Genomic DNA, 21,979 nt, shown 5'->3' with positions numbered 1-21,979 from the left:
GAACAAGTTGCCTTGCCTCGCTATTTATGAGCTGTTTGTGTCAGCCTGTCTGCCTGTGTGCACTTTTCTATGAATGGCTCTATGTGGAGTGAAGGCAAATGTTGTCTGTCCATGTGTTTGGGTAGGGGGGTGGGGGGGGGGGGGATGGGGGGGGATTCTAAGTGTGAGTTCCACTTTGTTTGACACACTCTCTGTTGCTATGGGGATGGGTTTTGGGAGAGTGGGAGTGCAAGGGCTCGTGGGTACGGCTGACCTTATCTCTAGTCATGGAGCAGTGGGGAGAGGGGCAAGCCCACCCCAAATCTACTGTTACTCTCACACCACACACATCTGTTTCAAATCATGCTTGGCTGAGAGATAGCACACTGAAACATATTGAGGATGTGCTAGTGTATGTGTAGGGTATGCGGACATTGCAGGAAAAAAAGAGGCATATCTAAATGAATAAAGAGAGAGAGAGAGACAAGAGATAAATAGAGAGAGAATGTGTCTATCAGGGTTACAGACAGAGGGAAATAGAGAGGGGGAGATAGAGATAGGCAAACAATGTGACAAAGAGTGTTCATAACATGAAAGAGTTCTGAGAGTCAAACTCTTTTCACACCACGGCTTTCATCACACACGCACACGCGCACACACACACACACACACACACACACACACACACACACACACACACACACACCACACACACACACACACACACACACAAACACACACTATTCACCATCTTAACCAAAACCCGTGTCCAGAAACAGCACTCCTCACCACAAAAATAAACACATTGCACCAAACACTTCCCACTTCCTGCTGTGCTGTGCTGTGCTGTGCTGAGCTATGCTGTGTGTATGGACGTCTATTATGGGACTCCTGTACTGCTGATGTCTGAATGTAAGTGTGTTGCAGATGAAGCTGAGGTTGAGGGGAATTACCAGCTCCACATTGAGCAGCTCCAAGGTGAAGTCCTGTGTCACTCCAGAGGGTAATGGAACAACTTCCTGGGCCTTCAAACTGGGACAGGAGGTGGAATTCTGAGTGCAGGAAGAGAGACACATGCAGGGTGGGTTAGAGAAACAATGGCCTCCTCTACTTCCTTCAGATAAAAATATGAATGAATACATGTGTGTGTGTGTGTGTGTGTGTGTGTGTGTGTGTGTGTGTGTGTGTGTGTGTGTGTGTGTGTGTGTGTGTGTGTGTGTGTGTGTGTGTGTGCATGTGTTTGAATGCCAAGGAAAGGGTGTAGCAAAGAAAGGGACTGCAAAAGAACAACAAAATTAGAGTTTTATTTTTGATAAGGAAAACAGCCTCAACACACTCACACTCACACTCACACTCACACACACACACACACACACACACACACACACACACACACACAGGCAGAATATAAACTTTAGGTGGTAGTGTCTTGAGGCAGTTTCAGCTGTGTGCTGCTACAATGATGATGTCACAGCATAAAAATGTCCAGCAAACAACACTGTTCTAGAGCTTTTGAATTTCACAAGCCTCTCTGTTTTTGCCCCCCACTGTCTCTATCTCTATCTTTTTCTCTTCCTTTCCCTCTCTCTCTCTTTCTCTTTCTCTTTCCCTCTCTCGCTCTTTTCTCTTTCCCTCTCTCTCTCTCTATCTCTCGGTCTTTGCGGAACAGTAGCCCTATTCTGTTGTGTAGTTCATGCTGGCTGTGTACCCATTGAGCATGACTTTTATGCAGGCATGTATTAAAAGGTCAAGCAGGCTTGCATCAGCATGTTAGCTCATTATAACTTTTAGAGTGTCTTTGTGTATGCCAGCCTGTGCTTGCTACGCATCTGTTTATGTGTATAAATGTGTGAATTTTGTGGGTTATGTAAAACTATACGACACTGTTTAGCATCAATGTTTAAAGCGCCATCGTGCCATTGCCTCCCTCAGACGGAGGGTGAGGGGGTGAGGCTGGGAGCCACACCACTGGAATGCGAGCAGCTATTAGCTGGCAGTCCCTTCACCATTTTTTTTATCGGGGGAGAAAAGATAGATTCACAACATTTCGTCCGTGTGCGACTTGCCTCGAATAAGAAGGCATTGCAGAGATAGGCTTTTTCTTTAGCAATTTTGTTTTCTAGTTACCCAACAAAGTTTCAATTACATGACCGTTGCTTTTTTTTTAAAGAAGCAACATGATCTTCGATAGTCTTAGAAACTGTTAATCATCCGATTCCACGAATGGCCAGGGACAGACAGGTAAGGGAAACAAACAGTGGAGTAGCATACTGCACCACATAAACATCACCAATCCTAACTCACTAGAAAGTGTTCTCTTCCACACAACAAATCCCATCTCACATTACAACTCACCAACTCACTCTCAAGCATTCATTTGTCACTCGGGGCCCTAATTTCATAGGGCGATGAGCACCGCCAACAGGCTTTGTGCGTCACCGAACGCAGTGATAATAGGCGGGGTCACTATATTGACACAAAGCAGGGCAAAAATCAAGCATGAATGGGTTGAGTAATTAGTGGCTGTGGTAATGAATTCATTCTTTCTCGGGCCAATCACAATGATTTGACCGTACCTTAATAACGTTGACACGGAGCTCAGTAATTGCTCTACAATAGAACAAACAACACATTTCTGGTTGCAAATGGAGCAATGTTACACCAGAGGAGGTGGAGGTTAGTGTGCGGTAGGTCTCCCTGACACGAAATCATTTTGAAGTTTCACGACCAAAGGTGTTAAATTAGCTTTAGGTCGCGCACGGCGAACTTTGCATGTTGCATGTTTGCATGTTGCCAGTTGTGTTGCCCATCACTTAAATTAGGGCCCTCCATGTCTTTCTGCTGCATATGTTGTGTTACTGGGAGCTTGTGAAGTGGAGTGCTGTGGCATGAGTGAGCTCTCACCTCCAGCAGTGTTCCCTGGGCTGAGTCCTTGCCGGATACACACTCACCCCTCTCCACGTCCCAAAAACAGCGCCACCCATTACTCAGGCAGCTGCTGCACCTGGAACCACAAAACAAATTCAGGCTTTATGAGACATACACAACAGAACCACACAAACACACACGCACACACACACACACACACACACACACACACACACACACACACACACACACACACACACACAGAAACACACACACACACACACACACAGAAACACACTCAGGCTTTATGAGACATACACAACAGCTTTTCAACCCCCACTCAGTCCCGCACACACATGCTAACAGGACAACGTCAAACTGGAATAATTTAACCCTGTGTGTGTATGTGTGTGTGTGTGTGTGGTATGTGTGTGCATGTGCGAGTGAGTGAGTGTGAGTGAGTGTATGTGTCACTGTTCAGTGATACACAACAGATGTCTTCACCCTGAGATGTAACACCTCTACAGATAAGAGTGAGTGTTCCACGATGTGTCTGTGGTGTGAGTCTGTGTGTGTGTGTGTGTGTGTGTGTGTGTGTGTGTGTGTGTGTGTGTGTGTGTGTGTGTGTGTGTGTGAGAGCACTTGGGGGGTTGGGATATGAGTGTCTCTGACTCTTTAGCTGCTCTTATCAGTGCTGCAGTCACTGTTCCTCACTCTCTCATCTCTCTGTCTTTCTCACACTCTCTCCATTTCAGTCGTGTTCTCACATTAGCAGCCTTAAACCTCTCAGTCACACTAGGGCACACACACACACACACACAGAGAGAGAGAGAGAGAGAGAGAGAGAGAACATGCTAATTCTCCAGATTGATAGGGTTCTCTTGTCTAAACCTCTGTCTTTCTTAAAAAAGACAGCACACAAACAACAAACAAAGATATTTCCATGACATTTGCCATTTCCACGAGAGAAATGCTAAGAGAAAAAGAGAGAGAGAGAGAGAGGGAGAGAGAGAGAGAGAGAGAGCGAGAGAGAGAGAGAGAGAGAGAGAGAGAGAGTTGGTATTTTGCTTCTGGAGTATTTGGTATGGAATGCTACCGCCTGGTTGTCATTAGCAATGTTCACCTAGAAACCACTATGCTACAGGTCGTGGGAGAACTGGTACTTAAATACACACATACTCTCTCTCATGCAAATGCACAAACACACACACACACACACACACACACACACACAGACACAGACACAGACACAGACACAGACACACACACACACACACACACACACACACACACACACACACACACACACACACACACACACACACACATACAAACATACACCTATGCCAACAAGTTGCCTGTTCAGCAGAGACAGCATCTTTTTTATTTAGATGTTTAGTTTTGAACTTCAGGTGTATTGTGTGTGTATTTGTATGTGTGTCTGCATGCTTATACAGTGTAACTGCTGGTCATGCATTCGTGGTTAACACTGATGTTGTTGGCCAAGAATGAAAAAAATCCCTGAATGAGTCATGATGAATCTTTTCCATTCTCATCAACAGGGGCATGGGAACGCTGTGGGTTTGTCTGAGTGTGTGTGTGTGTGTGTGTGTGTGTGTGTGTGTGTGTGTGTGTGTGTGTGTGTGTGTGTGTGTGTGTAGGATGAAGAAAGAGAAAAGAAGGGAAGAGAGAATGAGGGTGAAGAAAGAAGAAAGAAAAGCAGTGAGACAAGGGAGGGCAAAATGACTTACGCAGTTTTGGAATTGATCTTCCCGGTCCTTTCACAATCATAGATGATAAAACTTCCGGAAACCAGGGAAGTACCGTTGACTTTAATTGTGACAGGAACCGTTATGTGGTCTGAGGAAAAAGCATAGACTTATTAGACCATAACAAGCTCTACCTCTCTTCCTCTCTCTCTTTTTTTCCCTCTCTCTCTCTCACACACACACACACACACACACACACACACACTTACACACACCCATAAAGACAAACATAATACCCAGACTATTTTGGTAAAGTACAAACAATAATGAAAATAACCATCAGAATTCTAGTATTAGTCTGTATATGTGATACACCAACATAGTACAGTGGAGTGTCTGCTGGTTAAATCAGTAGCACAAGGCCGTTTCTCCACCTCAGGAAATATTTCAGGAACATCTGAACTGTTTCAGGGATCCAGAACCTTTTTACATTTCTCCACTGCAAGGACCAAGGTCAGTTTTGGGCACCTTTTCAATACCTACTTCTGAGCTGGTAATTTTCACATAATTATCTGGGTGTCATTTTCACATTACAAAAAACTGAACGGCCAAACTCAAAATGACAAACTATGCCATGTTTAAAAGCCGATCAAGATTTAGATTAAGATTCACTTTATAGTCCCACATTGTAGGAAATTTGGTTTGGGCTTCTACCTGTGCTGCATCCATAAAGAAAATATTCCACAAGCATTAAAGACAGGGTAGGACAGTTACAACGAACAAGAAACATATCTAAGAACACACCGTAAAAATATGGAGAAGAACATACACTAATATTAAATAGATTTAAAAATAATAATGTAGAAAAAGCACAGAGACTGATGGAAAATCATCAATAATAAAAGCTGGCATCAGGGAAGGATTTCAATGTGACACGGCAAGTTGTAACAAAATGGAAGATGGTCTGGAGGAATAAACATTAAAAAACTGCACACTTCTTGTCTTAATATATTTCTTGTTTGTTAAATGGTTTTCAACTTGGGTTAAGTAAAGAGGGCAGGACAAAGAGAGAGCAGCATACCTCTGTTGAATGGAATTCTGGGATAGCTTTCTCTTGGAGGGAGGGGACAGGTCTGAATGTGGGCAGTACCTGAGCCCAAGTGTACTGTGGCATGGGTAGAAAGGCTCCGTCCATAATCACACTCCACAAGGCCCCGCAGGTCGGGAATACTCCCATTTATCAGAATCCCCACATCCTAAAAGTATACAATATGAGAGGGGGAGACAGACAGACAGACAGAGACAGAGACAGAGACAGAGAGAGAGAGAGAGAGAGAGAGAGAGAGTTAGTTACTGAACCACACCACACCTGAACCATACAGACGCTAGCGTGACAGCAAAACACACTTCTGGTTTCACTACAGAACCAAGGGCCATAGAAACAGCAAACAGAGAGGGGGGACTAGAGCAGGAAAGAGGAAGACGTAAGTGGAGCATTCTTTCTCTGTCCTTCTCCCCCTCTCCTTCTCAGCAGTTCAAAGAGAGGGACACAAGCCCCTGTCAGACCCATTGTCCTGCCATAGATCCCTTCCTAACGGTGGTGCCTGCTTCCTGCTTCCTGCTTCCTGTTTGGGCTGAAGGCGAAGCAGAGCCACTTCCTGTGGCCCCAAGTGATTAAGCAGCTGGGGGGAGAAATTTGGGTCATCCTGGCCTAATTATTGCACCCACCGTATAGCACACACACAAACACACACACACACACACACCTGTATGCAGACAAACAGACAGACAGACAGACAGAGTTTGCACTCATTTACACTGGCCCTGGGTTTACCTTGATATCAGCAGAGTGGCTAATCTCAGGTGGGGTAATAGTGATGGATGGGCACTGCAAAGTACCCTCACCGATGCCAATCCAGCCTCGTGGCATGGCACTGTGGCCACACTCTCCCTGGATGGAGCACCTAGGTGAAGAGGACACGGGCAGATGAGTGGGAGTTTAGAGTTGGCACACTGGGTGGGCTAAAGTGGGCCAACACCAGTACAGTAAGAAACCCATACATTCTACCTACTCACATGGACACACTCACACACACAGACAGCCACACCCAGACACACACAGACACTCACTCACACACACACAGAGACACAGACAGACACACACACAGACACACAGACACACACACACACACACACGCACACACACACACACACACACACACACACACACACACACACACACACACACACACACGCAACTATCCACAAAAACAGTCTCTCTTTCAGTCACACAGAGCAAATATCCTTGATGGTCTCCCTTTGACAGAAGCTCCCTCCAGCGAAGATCAGAATCCAACTAATTTAATTAAAACAGCAGACAACCAGGCCTTTATTGTGTGTGTGTGAGAGAGAGAGTGTGTGTGTGTGTGTGTGAGTGTGTGTGTGTGTGTGTGTGTGTGTGTGTGTGTGTGTATTGCGCATGTGTGCCAGCTACTGTTCTAACAAATCGAGTTCAGCGACAAATAGCTTAGCAATAGCCAGTGTGCTGCACATCTCATTCACAGTTTGACAAATGAACAGAGAGGAGTCAGTAAAGATCCACAGGTCTGTTTACATGGATATGAATCAAATGTGTGTGTGTGTGTGTGTGTGTGCCTATGTAAGAGTAGAAGAGAGAGAGAGAGAGAGAGAGAGAGAGAGAGAGAGAGAGAGAGAGAGAGAGAGGGTTGAAGGGTCAGCCCCACTGCTATAATTAGAACACAATGTCTGGAGTGAAAAATCCCCTGCGCTGAGACAACTCACTTACACACACACACACACACACACACACACACACACACACACACACACACACACACGCACACAAACACACACACATGCACACACGCGCACACACACACACACACACACACACACACACACACACACACGCACTCACACACACACACACACACACACGCACACACACACACGCACACACACAAACGCACACGCGCACACACACACACACATCAACACACACACACAAACACTCACACGCACACACACACTGTTCTTTTGTTCTGCTATTCTCTTGCTCTTTCTTTTGCTCATTCCTTCTTGTATACTTCCTTTCTGTTGCCCTCTCCTTTGTACTCACCATACTGACAACATCTACATTTCTGCTACATCACTTTATACTGAAGACTGGTGTAGACAGTAGGTAAGAGAATACATACCAAATGGTTATTGTACTTTGCAAAATTACACTTCACAGCTTCACCAGCTTAAGTCTTTAATCGTCTTCTAAATAACAAAGTCTTTAATCGTCTTCTAAATAATAAAGTCTTTACTTGTCTTCTAAATACAAAACAAATCTAATGTAATGCTCATGGTAAAACACAATGAGCTCTAAGTATTGCATGAAAGATGGCATCATTATTCTCTGGAATTCAAATTCAAAACAGGCACTCTCAAAACTCAAGCAAAACCTCACAGTAAAGTTGCTTCCTTCTCTTCAGTTCTGCTCTTTCACACCCATACACACACACACGCACACAATGTGCTAAAATATGCTTTGAGCAGCCCATGCCTCACTGAATCCCGAAGACAGAGACAGCAACATTTAACACCTCATCATCTGGAGACACCCTACATATGTGTGTCAAGATCCAGCCGACTCTCAGCAGCAGATACAGAACTACTTTGATTCAAATATATAAAGGACAGTGATGATTGATTTAAATATATATAGGACAGTATATACAGATATAAAGGACAGTGGTGATTGATTTAAATATATATAGGACAGTATATACAACTATAAAGGACAGTGATGAAGAAGGTTAGACATTGGAATTTGGTTAGAGGGTACTGATGGTGTCAGTCACCATTGTTATCAAATAAAACATGTATTTTATTTGATTGTATTTTGTGCCAACTCAACTGCAACATGCTTCATTGGTTTAGTTTTATTTTAGTTTAATCTAAATCAGTTACTTGATTACAACTATTTCAATTGACTTGCCAATATCATTCCATGTTATAAATGGCCAGTGATGTTGTTGTTTAATTGAACATCTTGATCCTATTTTAGCTTTTTAGCAAATATTTGAGATCCCATCCATTCCTAAATAACTAAAATATGTGTTTGCCTCTGAACTTGCCACAGTGATGCAATGCTTACAACATGGTTAACAATATAGTATGCTTCTTGTTTCTCCGGCCTAGTCATGCCTTTGTTGATATTTACTACGGCCAAAATGTTAGCAAATGTGTAACAGCGGAAAAACAGACTTAAAAAGATCTGTAAACTGGTATTTTAGGATTACATCATTAGAATAATTTCTAGTTTTAAAACAAGCTACATAATGCACATTCTAAAAGAAATCTGTATGATCTGTTTAGGAGTACATCAGACTCAAGCAATGACAGGTAATACACTATATAAAGACATGATGTATATACAAGTATTCATACTGATGGTCTATGAAGTAATGGCTCTTTTCTTTAACGCATGAACTTCTTCTTCAGGTGTCAAAATTACACACCCCGGTAGGCTAACAGCTAACGGGTAACTATTGTTCAGCACAGCACTAAGGCACTGGGCAAATAACCACAATGTTGTTTGCATGGAACTTTGTATTTGTGCGCCCATCTCAGTTCTGTGGCATTAGAGAAACTCTCTCCCTCCTCCTCCTCAGTCTATTAATTGGCCCCTCTCTGCCTTGCTTCTTGAGCATGTCTGCTTCTCTCCCTCCTCGCTCAGTGGGAGTTTGTTTCCCTTCGCTCTGAGCAGGCTGTTATCGAGCAGTGGCACCAGATTCATGGCTCGCCTGCTTGTGCAAGACAGAATTTTCCACTTCCTTTTGTGCCACACACACACACACGCACACACACACACACACACACACACACACACACACGCACACACACACACACACACACACACGCACACACACACACACACACACACACAAACACACACACACGCACGCACGCACACACACACACACACTTTTAAAGGCACATTCCACAAGAGCAGTGTATCACTTTTTGGGACTATGATTATCATTATACCTGATACACTAGACTCACTACAAAATGTTTTGCTGTATCAAGTAGAATGGAGCCTTCAGTCCATTAGCCACATGCAGCACTGTGCAGACATGCATGGAGCAGAAAATATATGTCCTTTTAACTCAACTGTTTACTGTTCATCTATTTTTCAAATGCAAAATGATGTAAACTGTTTATGCTGTTCTCACTGTCTGTATGAGGTCACCAGAAATGATCTCTTCACTTTTATGCTGAAATGTCCTGACAGTTCTCAGCACACATAGCATATTGTGCAAATTGATACGTCAGTCAACCTTATTCAATGTGCTATTGTATGTGTTATTGTATGTGTTATTGTATGTGATATTGTATGCGTTATTGTATGTGTTATTGTATGTGATATTGTATGTGATATTGTATGTAATATCGTATGTGTTATTGTATGCGTTATTGTATGCGTTATTGTATGTGATATTGTATGTGATATTGTATGCGTTATTGTATGTGATATTGTATGTGATATTGTATGTGATATTGTATGTGATATTGTATGTGTTATTGTATATGATATTGTATGTGATATTGTATGTGATATTGTATGTGATATTGTATGTGATATTGTATGTGTTATTGTATATGATATTGTATGTGATATTGTATGTGATATTGTATGTGATATTGTATGTGTTATTGTATATGATATTGTATGTGATATTGTATATGATATTGTATGTGATATTGTATGTGATATTGTATGTGATATTGTATGTGTTATTGTATATGATATTGTATGTGATATTGTATGTGATATTGTATGTGATATTGTATGTGATATTGATGGATAGATGATCTTACCTGCTCTCCAGGGTGCACCAGCCACAGTGGGCATCACCAGCATTCAGACACTCACTGCAGGAGCTGTACTGAGCACATGAGGCTACCCTCACTCGCAGCAGCTACACGCACGAACACACACACCCGCACACACACACACACACACACACACACACACACACACACACACACACACACACACACACACACACACACACACAGATATATACAGATATTACATATTTGACATAAAAGTCATCAGCCTCACAGAAAAGTTGAAAAGAGAATACACACATTACTAGTCTCAGATGCTACGTAAAAACACAATACTGATCATCACATCACAGTGGTTGCATTATATATGTGTTTGAGCAAGACACATATTAATCTCAGTTTTAGACTGCTTATTTATATAAGTTATATGACAGGCACATATCATCACAATCAGTAACACTAATACCCACATAGACAAACATGTCAAAAGGACTCACATGATGGGAGGTCATAAGGTAAAGATAATTCCTGTCATTGGGGTCGAAGGTCATGATGTGGTGCACTGGCTCCCTAGCTGGCAGCTTCAGGGACCAGGGACGTTTGGCCAATGTCAGGTCCCCCCGCAGAGCGAGCTACAGAGACAAAGAACACTTTATATATTTCTGTCTGTGTTAGTCACATATTCCCTCAGCCCCCCCAACCCCCCTCCAGCCCTAATGGTCAAGCTAAGCCAATTCTCACTCCCAGAACACACGTACACACACTCTGCTACTTCGTAACAAAGCTACAGAGACAAAAAGGGCGCTGGATAAAAGATATCAGCAAGATTCAAGATTCACACACACACACAGTAGCACACAAACTCTGTTTTTGCTGACACACCTGGCATATTAGGGCAGCCAAACAGCAAAAAAATAAATCTGCCAGGTCAAACAAATCCATACACCCCCCCACACAAGCGCACACACACAAAAAAACTTTTCACTCCAACAACATAAACACACACACACACACACACACACACACACACACACACACACACAAAGACACACAGCACTCACTAGAAACACCTGCTCCACTGTGGGGTCACAGTGTCTCACCACTTTCACATGAAAGAAACTATTCTACTCAGGATCACTCAGCTGCACCACAGAGTGTGTGTTCATCTCTCTCTCTCTTTCTCGCGTGCGCTGTGAGTGTATGTGTGTGTGAACGCTACAGCCAGTGAGAGTGAGTATGGGGGTGATGACCCCCCCCCCATCAAAGACGCTTTATAGAATGAATACAGAAAGGGAACAAGGACAAGACAGAGAGGGGACAGAATGACTGAGGAAGAGAAGTAGTGAGAGAGAGAGAAAATAAAGAGTGTCTAATAAGGTAGATCGTATTAAAAGAGTCTAAGAGGCATCTTTAAGGTCGGTGATTCGAGTCTAACTCAATCTGCATGCTCTCAGCTACGACTAACTGCTAAACTCACAGACACAAATCACATTAACCCACTAACAACACCCTTAAGGCTTATACACACACGACATGCATAGAACTACCACTACTTCTACTACCCAGCTGGAAATAGCCATGTCAATCCAGATAAACTAGACACACACACACACACACACACACACACACACACACACACACACATGCACAAGCACACATAGGCTACATTCTATTACAACTATAATTTCTACCACTACCTAGACACAACAATGACCCAGGCCCTGCAGGAATCCCACAACACTCTATATTATACATACACCACCTCTCATACGCGTGGACAGACAAAACACCATCAGCATATTCACTGTGCAATCGAACAAAGTGTCATATGTGCTTACATGCAGAAAGGAAAACATGCTATCACACATGTTCAGTCAACATAAGGACAGGCCAACCAATTAAATATTCACGAACAGATGTTTGTGTAAACCATTTTTCACACAAAAGAAGGAGACACACATCCTCACATGCAGACATACGCGCACACACACACACACACACACACACACACACACACACACACACACACACACACACACACACACACATATGCACACACACACACACACAGTGGATCTTTATGAGTAAAAACACAGCCGAAACAGCCAATTAGAGGCCTGTAATGAAAGAGGTCCCTGACTCTCTGGCAAGGAAACAAATAAATCTTTTTTTCAGAGCAGACATCCTACAGAAGAGCACAGCACCTCTTCTTTGTGTGTGTCTGTGGGGGGGGGGGACAACACCCTCATGTCATCAAAATTACAAAACACAGGGTTAAATGATTAACTTTTATCCAACCAGACTTAAAACGATTATGTAGAACCTTTGTTTTCTTGACTTCACCAGCATTAAAGCCGGCAAAATCTTTAGTGAGGTCTTTTTTTACTTTCAGGAACAGTTTTAAACAGTCTTGAAAAACAGCAAGAGTGAAAGTGCACCTCCAGAACAGAGTGCTATCTTTTGAAATGTCTGTTCCTGCAACCAAGCTGAGGGAAAGATATTCTATTTTAACAATGCCGCCTCTATGAGCTTCACTTGAGTTATGTTCTGTGGGAAACTCCATAGACGCCATAGACTGCACACAACCCAACCTACACGTTTGGCTAATGATTCAAATACAGTATAAGGCTTTAACCAGTTAGACGGTAATGTTCCTGGTGTTCAAGCAAACATGAGAAACTATAGTACAGAGTTTATTAACCACAGATCAGATCTTTAAATGACCACCCAACTAATATAGCATCTAGGTCAATACGATGACATTTTACTAGGTGTAGTGGCCAATAATCTTTACTGTTATTTCTAGCACTGTTGATAAGGCTATCCTTATTTTCAAATAGGGTATTTGTTAACATTATCTTTATCAGAATTGGACAGAATTCTCCTTTCTGTCCCCTCGTCTAAGCCACTGCTCCAAACTGTTGTTTGTATGTGTATGTCTCTGTGTGTGTCTCTGTGTGTGTCTTTATGTGTGTATGTGTGTGCATAGTAGCTGCATGTGTATGTCTCTGTGTGTGTCTTAGCGAGACGGATTGAGAGACAGAGATGATGAAAGATGAGGAGAGTGAATGATAAATGGCGGGATTCTCATTTCATTAACATTTTAATCACCACACAGGACACCTATAGAAATGAATCAACCGGCTCCAGACTACTGAGGGGAGTCTCATATGTGCATGTATGTGTGTGTGTGTGTGTGTGTGTGTGTGTGTGTGTGTGTGTGTGTGTGTGTGTGTGTGTGTGTGTGTGTGTGTGTGTGGTTGTGTGTGTGTGTGTGTGTGTGTGTCTCTCACCTTCCGCAGTCTACCATTACTGGTGCCCAGGAACACAATGGTATGGCCGTGTACATTGTCAACGGCGACAGCGCTGAGACCATGGGATTCATAGATCGGCGTGGCCCTCAGGGGCCTCTTCAAAGCCAGTGGATGCTGCAAGTGAGCTGCCCCACAGTTAAGCTGCTCTGTCTGTAGCTAGAGAGGACAGAGAGACAATGGAGAGTTTAGGACATCTAACATGCAGATGCTGCTGATCAACTGTTATTGGGTGACTCCAAAATTTTAAAGTGAAACTGTTTTGCTTTTCCACAAGACCGCTGAAGGACATGCAAAGTATTTCTCAAAGGACGGGCCTTTCCCACGGCCTCTACTGAGAGGCTGCTCCCACACACCATGTTTATCTAAAATCGCTAACTTTGGGGTCTCTCGCATGACAAACTCTCAAACAGAAGTGCTCGGGTGTCAGTGGTCACGGCAGGCTGCAATCAAATTGATTTCTTCTTCTCTCAAGTACAAATCGTTTCACCCAGGCGTGGCTGGTCGCAGGGACAATCTGACAGGAAGTTAACATTTCAGGGGATTTTATTCTTATTTAATGAGCCATGTCCTTTGAACTGAAAATAATAGGTGATAGGAAACTGGGTCAGGGAGCCTACAGCCTTCTCCAGATGTGTGTTGGTGTTGAACCATAATGCGTCCAAAATCACCAGAGTACATTCTTATGTATATTTCTGCCTCCAAGGTATTTTGTCAAAAAATCACAAAGCTTGGTTTCTAAAATCTCAATCTAAAAGCCTCACACAGATCCTATCCATGGACCATAGGTCAGCAGTTGTGCTTAGCAGATTTAGCAGGTTATGCTAAGTCAATACAGGGAGTTTAGCCATATCTCAGCAATGCCTTAAGGTGTGCTAAACTTACATATCTGTTTGACATTATGCTCAGTCTCTCGTTTAGTTTGACTTCTAAACAACGGCATAGTCATATCTAACCAATGCTTTTGTGTACTATATTAAATGTGTTTGATGTTCACCTGGTAAGCTAATATATGGTACATGTCTGGTATATGTCAATACCTCTTTTTGTATCATCTGATCTATAGTTTGAGCTACAGCTATGGCTGTATCTAAACGATGTTTCTGTTATCAAACCAAATAGGTGTATCTCTTTGGCGTGATGACACAAAGACATTCACGACATTTACCGTAGCAACATTGGACACAACCTGATTCATACGGTATTGCAAGTACAGGGCACTTAAGAACACGTCATATCACACTGACATGGCCCTTTGTGAACACTGAACACATTTAACAAGAGTCCCAAGTGCATGTTCAGCCATTGACTTTGTGAACCCCCTTTTTCCACGTGTTTCAACACGTCTTAAACAAGACATTTGCTCTTTTACAATGTTGCTACATATCGGAATCTGTGCATTTAGGAACATCTGTGATGAAAAACCTACAACATCACCAATTGTACATAAATAAAACTACATCCAAATACCACCATTACACTAGTCTGCAAGCTGAGCATCTTGGGTTGTGGGTGTTTACTGTAGGGTTTATAGGTATGGGAAGGTATGTTTTAGATTTAAAGGTTTTCATAAACAAAACCACAACAACCACATCAGGCTGGTATACTTTTTTTGTGAAAAATGGTTGAGTGTGTTAAAGCACATAATATTGGAATAACTTTGGTATGCTGTTAGAGAATACTCTTTAATGTTATGTATTAAGTTTGCTTGCCAGTCAATAATACTTTTCTTTAACACTGTTTCAGTGTGTAAAGGCATTTATTCATTGTGATAGTATTCAAATAGACTACAGAAATGTTTAAAAGTGTTAATTGTTAATAAAGTACAAAAGAGGCCTCAATTCATTAAGTAAGCGTAGTTGAGGTGTAGACCTATTCCCTTGCAGTATACAAAGCTATATTTACAAATATATGAATTAAAAAATACTTCTGTAGAAATACTTAGAAAAAATATGTGTATTTCTATAAAATATATGAAAGGAAAAATATGCTTTTAGAATTCTTCACACATTTTCCTCTGGTGTCATAGTTTCCAATTAAAACATTCTTTCCACCGTTCAGATTAATATCAGAAGCATGAGGGAGAACGTAGTATTAGGCCTGTGCATATGCATGATCTACAGTTCAAATTAATATCAGAAGCGATATGGAGAACGTAGTATTAGGCCTGTGCATATGCATGATCTACAGTTCAAATTAATATCAGAAGCGATATGGAGAACGTAGTATTAGGCCTGTGCATATGCATGATCTACAGTTCAAATTAATATCAGAAGCGATATGGAGAACGTAGTATTAGGCCTGTGCATATGCATGATCTACAGTTCAGCAGCTGTGTGCTCTCCTCAACCAGGGCGTGTCTAATGAAGACTTGTGATGATAGGTGATGTCTAGTAAAAAAAATATAAATATATCCCACCTGTACTTGCCTCTCTAAGGGTACTGGCTCATTGTCAAAAGAAGTAGAATTGACTTCAAAGTACTCCTTGTAACATACAAAGCTCTAAATGGCCTAGCTACAAATTCTCTCAAGGAATGAATTGTCTCCTACAGCCCACCATGACCCCTTCAATCCCAGAGTGCAGCTTTTCTTGTACTTCCAAGAGTATGAAAAAGCACAATATGAGGCAGAGCCTTTGCCTTCGAGTCCCCCTCCTGTTCTCTTTGGGTGCCTAAGGAGACCAGGCTTCATATACCAGTTTCTTCCCCTAATCCAGGTCTGTAATCCCAGGAGGCTCTCCGACCCCTAACCTCTTCCCTTACCCTAACCTGGGTTCGTATCCAATTACTACCCTTACCGCGACCTACTCCCGAGGGGTTTACACCACTCCTTACCCTGTATAGCCTGTAGCATGCCACAGTATAATGAGATTTATGTTCAGATGATTAGGCAGTGCATTGTCCAGACACTGAGATATGCATGTGAAATCTTTTCTTGTGTATAACTGATATTCTGTTTACTAGCTGGTCTCAATTCTCTACTTTATAGTGTGACCTTTGCCTGCAAATGCTGATGGCTGTGATAACATTGTTCCTCATCACCATAACCTATAATTATATACAGTATATGCCCATATAAAGCAACCTAGCTCTGTCCACTTACTTTGTCTCCTTTTCCCCCTTCTTCTCCAGACTATCTTCACCGTGAGACACTATTGCAGTTTTTCAACCTGATCCACTTGCAGAGACAGCTGCCCATCCCCACCATACAATTTCCACTTTGCTTATGATGCATCTTACATAGTGTGTGCCTATTTCTGGTGTGCCTGTTTACTCGTTTTATAAATGAATGCTTTCATTGACACTGACATTTTCAGCTTCATAGCTCTGCTTAGCTTTATAATAGTAATCTTATGAGCACACTGTACCCCCACCAAGCTGTTTTGCAACCAATACTTTGAATGCTGACCCTTTCCATTTTCATCCACTATAAATCTTGAATGTATCCTTGAGAGTATACGTGCTGCATGTATGCTACTATATTTTATCCTGATGTATGTCTGAATTGATCTGTTTGCTTCTGACCCTCTTATCTCCTACCCATTTGACTTCTGACCCCGCCCCCTTTCTATCTCTCTACCCGGCCAGCCCCAAGCAGATGGGTCCCCCCTTATGAGCTGGGTTCTATTTCTTCCTGTTAAAAGGAAGTTTTCCCCTTGCCACCTTTACTGCTTGCTCGAGGGGGTTCAAGCTCTGGGCTCCGTAAAGCTCCTTGAGACATCTCAATTGTTATTAGTGCTATATAAATAAATACAATTCAATAAAATTCAACTGAATCAGCTTCTGGGCTATCTTGTATTCCATTCTATTCAGTACTCTCCACAAACTGTAGAAAACTCTCCCTCCATCTACATGCTGTATACTCACTGTGGTCTTGGAATTTTGGAAGTGGCCTTGGAATTCCCAAAACATATTTTATGTTCAACCCCCTTTGAGAATCCCCTTTGAGAATGGCACAACTCAAAACAATAACGAAGAATGGTCTCCTCATACAGCAATGACTCAACTCTTGTCAAACTTATGGAAAATACTTTTGCGGTGACTGTAGGGTAATTCTAAAGTTGTCCTACTATTTTTCAATTCAGCAGAGAAACCACCCTTTTAAATGAAACCTGAAAATACCATAAACGACTAAGCATGCATGGACTCAAAACTGGCTTGCTGAGTCGTCCCTTATCTGCAAAAGCTAAATCTGGTGCAATAAATGGACTTTCCTCCAGAGTGATTATAACTCAGTGGAAAAAAAGACATCTTTATGAATATTTATTAAAAGCAACACCATTCTTGAATATAGCTGCAAGCAGCAATGAGGGGGCCAAGCAGCCCAGCAGGGCACAGTTGCCATGGAAACTTGATGTCACTATGTCAAGGGCATGGCTGTAAGCCCTCACAGCAAATTTTATGTTGAGTGACCAGATTAGCTGAGATCTGAGCTCACTAGCTGTTTGGTGCTTTGTCACCGAATTTGTTTCATGTTTTTAAATTGGGAAACATTTGTGGCCTGTGAATAGTTTTTTACACCTTTCAATAAAATCCAATACGCTGGCCGTATCATAGGTTAACATGACAAATTGCCATTTCTCAGCCTTGGGGCCTCCCAAGGTGTTAGGCAAAGCAATCAACAGTTATTAGCCATAATGCATGTGACACACTTATTTGTGCTTCCTCAAAATGGGGTCCCGAGTTCATGTGACAAGTTGCTGATATGTACTATATACATATTATCTGTAATGGGAGAATGTTTTCATAAATAGAAAAGCTAACAACTAACTTTTGTGAGGCTTGGTCAAAACATTTTTTGTGCCAAATTTCGTGAATATTGGACAAAATTTGTGGCCTGTAAAAAAAAAAGTTTTCCTTTTTTTAAAACTGATATCCAATATAGCAGAAAATCACAAATACGTCCATTCTACAGTTTTAACTAAATGTATTTTAACAGAGCTCAAGAAAGTACTTTCTCCATGTATTCCTCGTCTACTGACGAAAAAAAAAAAAGCTAATTCACTTACCACTATGTTAGTCTTAGAGATGCATACAGAACCTGATCCTTGAATCACGCTGTCTAGCACCTGTACATCGGCAGTGTTGGGCACATTGGAGCAATTCCTCCGGCCCTGACGTATGGCCTCCTCTATGTCATCGAACCTGAATGCGCACAGTGCTGTGAGTGAGTTTTTATCCGAGTTGCTAAAAACGCCAAAGAGAACAGACTCCTGCTGTTGCGTTTGCTCCGAGTAGATATCAGCTGGATAAACTGACACCAACCGCTTGTAAATATTCCCATTCCCACAAGAAAGTCCAGTTTGGATATAGGACTCGGTGAGTTTTCGGACTTCAGATGTTCTACGAGGACTTTCTGTATCCAGACAGATGCGTGCCAAAATGCTATTTGGCTGGCTTTCCTTATGACCTGTATTTGCGTCGTTGTTTAAAGCTATATACGAGTAATTTTTTTGTGTGAACGCGTGAACAAAGTTTAGTTTGTTTTTCTGCTTGTCTTCCTGTTTGATTTTAAATACGTTGTCTTCTGACGGGTTGATATCGTAAGTGAAAAGTCGATCGAGATATTTAGTGTTGAGGGATCTGATTGCGATTTCTGGTGTGTTCTCGAAACGGAGGTCCTCTTTACTGTGATTCTGAGGAAAGTAGGGGGTTCCAGACCCCGTATATGTAGCCCCAACAAGCAAACGAGTGTTCCCTCCGTGAGTTTTAAAGACGAGCCCAACAGTACTTGCGTTGGGGTGGTTGGCTGCGATGTTTAGCATACTTGGAAACACGGTTTTGGCAGCGCGAGGTGGGAACTCCACTGCGACCTGTGAGACATTATCCATCCTGAGTAGCTCACAGAAGCCCTGGTACACCGACCCACATGTCACGAGCACACCTTGTTCGCGATCAAACACAAGGAGCTTGTTGTGATTGTCCGTAGATGTCTTGACATGTTCACAGGGAGCCTGTGGGAGCTGGGGCGCATGGCACAGCGGATTATCCTCCACGGGGCCAGTGCGCCTCTCCACTTCCTTGGTAAGTCGTGTGCTGTTGAGCTGGTAAAGCGCATTTACTGTGGCCAGGTATACCCTCTGTGAGACTCCATCCACCACGAAGTTATTGGTCTCGTTCGTTGATGTAAACGCTTGTTGGATCTGTAGCGCACTGGCAGGGCGCGGGTGGATAGACCAGCGCGAGTTCGGGGGCACCAGGGCGCCCAGAAACAGCAGGAAAATAGAAGGTGGGATACTTTTTTGCGAAGAAGGCATTTTTCCTTCTGGCTGGTCTTCGCGTGGTCTGGACCGAGCGGTGCATTGAGCAGGAGAAAATATCGCGTCCGTCTTACTGCAACAATCCAAGAGGAAAGACCGTTTCCTGCCGAACGCCTAAACACAAATGACGTGATAAAGAGTCGTGCTTCCTCCCCGACTCAGAGCCACAGACTGTCCCCGGGACCCAAATCCCCACCTCTCTCTCTCTCCCTTTTGCACACACACATGCACGCACACACACACATACACATACACACACACACACACACACACACACACACACACACACGATCAGAAAGACCTCAGGCAGAGAGAGAGAGACATGTACACTAATTGACATTATTTTTAAATTCTTTTTTATATTTTTTGTCCGCTAGATAACACCCGACCAGAAAAGAAGAAACTGTTTTCTCGTCTCAGCTCATTGATTGTCGGAATCTAATTTCAAGTGTGAACTCGAGTGTTTTGTAATAAACTATATTCCCAAATGTTTTCTAACTCCTTGAGTGTGTTCATAAGCAATACAGACTCCAAGGAGAGCCAGATGATCAATCATATTGGAAATGGCATTAGTTCCACAGGCTGCGGGCACAACCTCTACCTTCTGGCGCTCCAGCTCATCTCAGCCCTCTGATTAGTCACGCGCAAAGCAGAGGACGTTTGCGCCTCATTCACTCAAAAGCAAGACGGTAAGTACTGTCAAAGTGCTAACAGATGGGTTGTTGCGGTAAACGAGACGAAACCTTTCTGCTGTTCTGGTATCCAGATCCATTTTGGAGACCGTTTAGCATTTTCTATGCCCTCATACATATTTCATGAAAACATATGTGTTAGTTTGAAGTACTGAGCGACGTAACTTCATTCGAAGGCTGATTTTGATAATAACGATGGAGCACGGTCTCCGCTTGGTCAGGAAAACGCGATTCTCAAAAAGAGTTATAAGGTTTATATGACTTTATGATTTATATGTCAGTGTAGCTTAACTCGACTTTTATTTAATTACTTAATTTGTTTTTAATGAGCAGCCCAAAATAAATATTTGAAATTGTATGAAATGGGTCTGAGGCTAGGCCCTTTTCTGACTTAGCTATTTGTACTTTTTCTAGGTAGAATTAGTTCTGGCGTAGCGTAGGTTTGGTTTAATTCAAAGAAATACAAAACCTAACTTCTTACCCAGTCTCTCTCTTGCCCCTTCGCGCAAGTATTTGTACTGATAACAGTTGTCAGTGGGTTACTTTGGTTTGTTATATGCGCTCTTGGGCAGATGATGGGCGTTACGGGTGAGGGGGAGTACATTCTGACCGATAAGAGCAGCCCCAAATGGCCTTCTCAAATCATCTGCGCGCTAAGCTTACAAGCGGGTCACCGACACATGACAGAGAGTGCGCGTTCCCAGAATAGGAAAAAAATTCCCTCTTGACAAACTAGACCAATCCAATATTCTACCGACTCTTGTGTCATGCAACATCTTACACTATCAACGGATAGCAGCGACTTTCTCTCTAACACAGACTCTTTGTTCTTGTGGGGTTTTAGGAAGCTAATGATCACCTGCACCTGTCTTTCTGGAATGCGTGGAAGGCTACAGTATTATCCTGTTTAAGTGTATGTGGTAAATTAGATGTGGAAATTTAGTTTACTATGCAACGAAAGATGTCACAGACATGTTTGATGATGGTAACTACTACTGTAGGGTTATAAATAGTCAGTGGTAACCAAATAGTTTACATTAACTCCAGTCAGTTGAGGTCATTCTCTCCGAGCACTGCAGAGAGGGCGAGAGAGAAACTGCTCATTTCCTTTTAGTTCCCTCGTGATCAATCTAGGAGTTTGGAGAGGAAATCTTTGGAAAAGTGCTTATCATTTTTCGATTGTTGTCTCTGAAAACAAAGCGCGACCATCACGATCTGTTTCCGCTCTGATAAGAGTTTAAGGCAAAGGGGGTTATCCGCGCATCCCTTCAAGACGGGTTTCCCTGGTTTTCACA

The 21,979-nt window shown here is 42.6% G+C and overlaps 1 protein-coding gene across 1 annotated transcript in view; it reads right to left on the bottom strand.

Annotated features, from left to right (window-relative positions):
• plxnd1 (plexin D1) overlaps window positions 1-20,195 on the bottom strand; it is a 52,993-nt gene extending 32,798 nt beyond the window's left edge. Inside the window, exons 1-9 of the mRNA XM_031574223.2 lie at window positions 18,742-20,195; window positions 13,715-13,891; window positions 10,919-11,053; window positions 10,449-10,549; window positions 6,391-6,520; window positions 5,638-5,812; window positions 4,599-4,707; window positions 2,884-2,983; window positions 933-1,031 (exon numbers count right to left, since the gene is read on the bottom strand). Coding sequence (XP_031430083.1) covers window positions 933-1,031; window positions 2,884-2,983; window positions 4,599-4,707; window positions 5,638-5,812; window positions 6,391-6,520; window positions 10,449-10,549; window positions 10,919-11,053; window positions 13,715-13,891; window positions 18,742-19,989 — 2,274 coding nt within the window. The 5' untranslated portion in view covers window positions 19,990-20,195. The remainder of the gene's footprint in view (window positions 1-932; window positions 1,032-2,883; window positions 2,984-4,598; window positions 4,708-5,637; window positions 5,813-6,390; window positions 6,521-10,448; window positions 10,550-10,918; window positions 11,054-13,714; window positions 13,892-18,741) is intronic.
• Between the last annotated feature and the right edge of the window lie 1,784 nt (window positions 20,196-21,979).

Source organism: Clupea harengus, chromosome 1 (assembly GCF_900700415.2).
Source record: "Clupea harengus chromosome 1, Ch_v2.0.2, whole genome shotgun sequence".
In the NCBI taxonomy this organism is placed as follows: domain Eukaryota; kingdom Metazoa; phylum Chordata; class Actinopteri; order Clupeiformes; family Clupeidae; genus Clupea; species Clupea harengus.
Note: the sequence above shows the minus strand (reverse complement) of the source record. Positions and strands in the feature narration are given on the sequence as shown.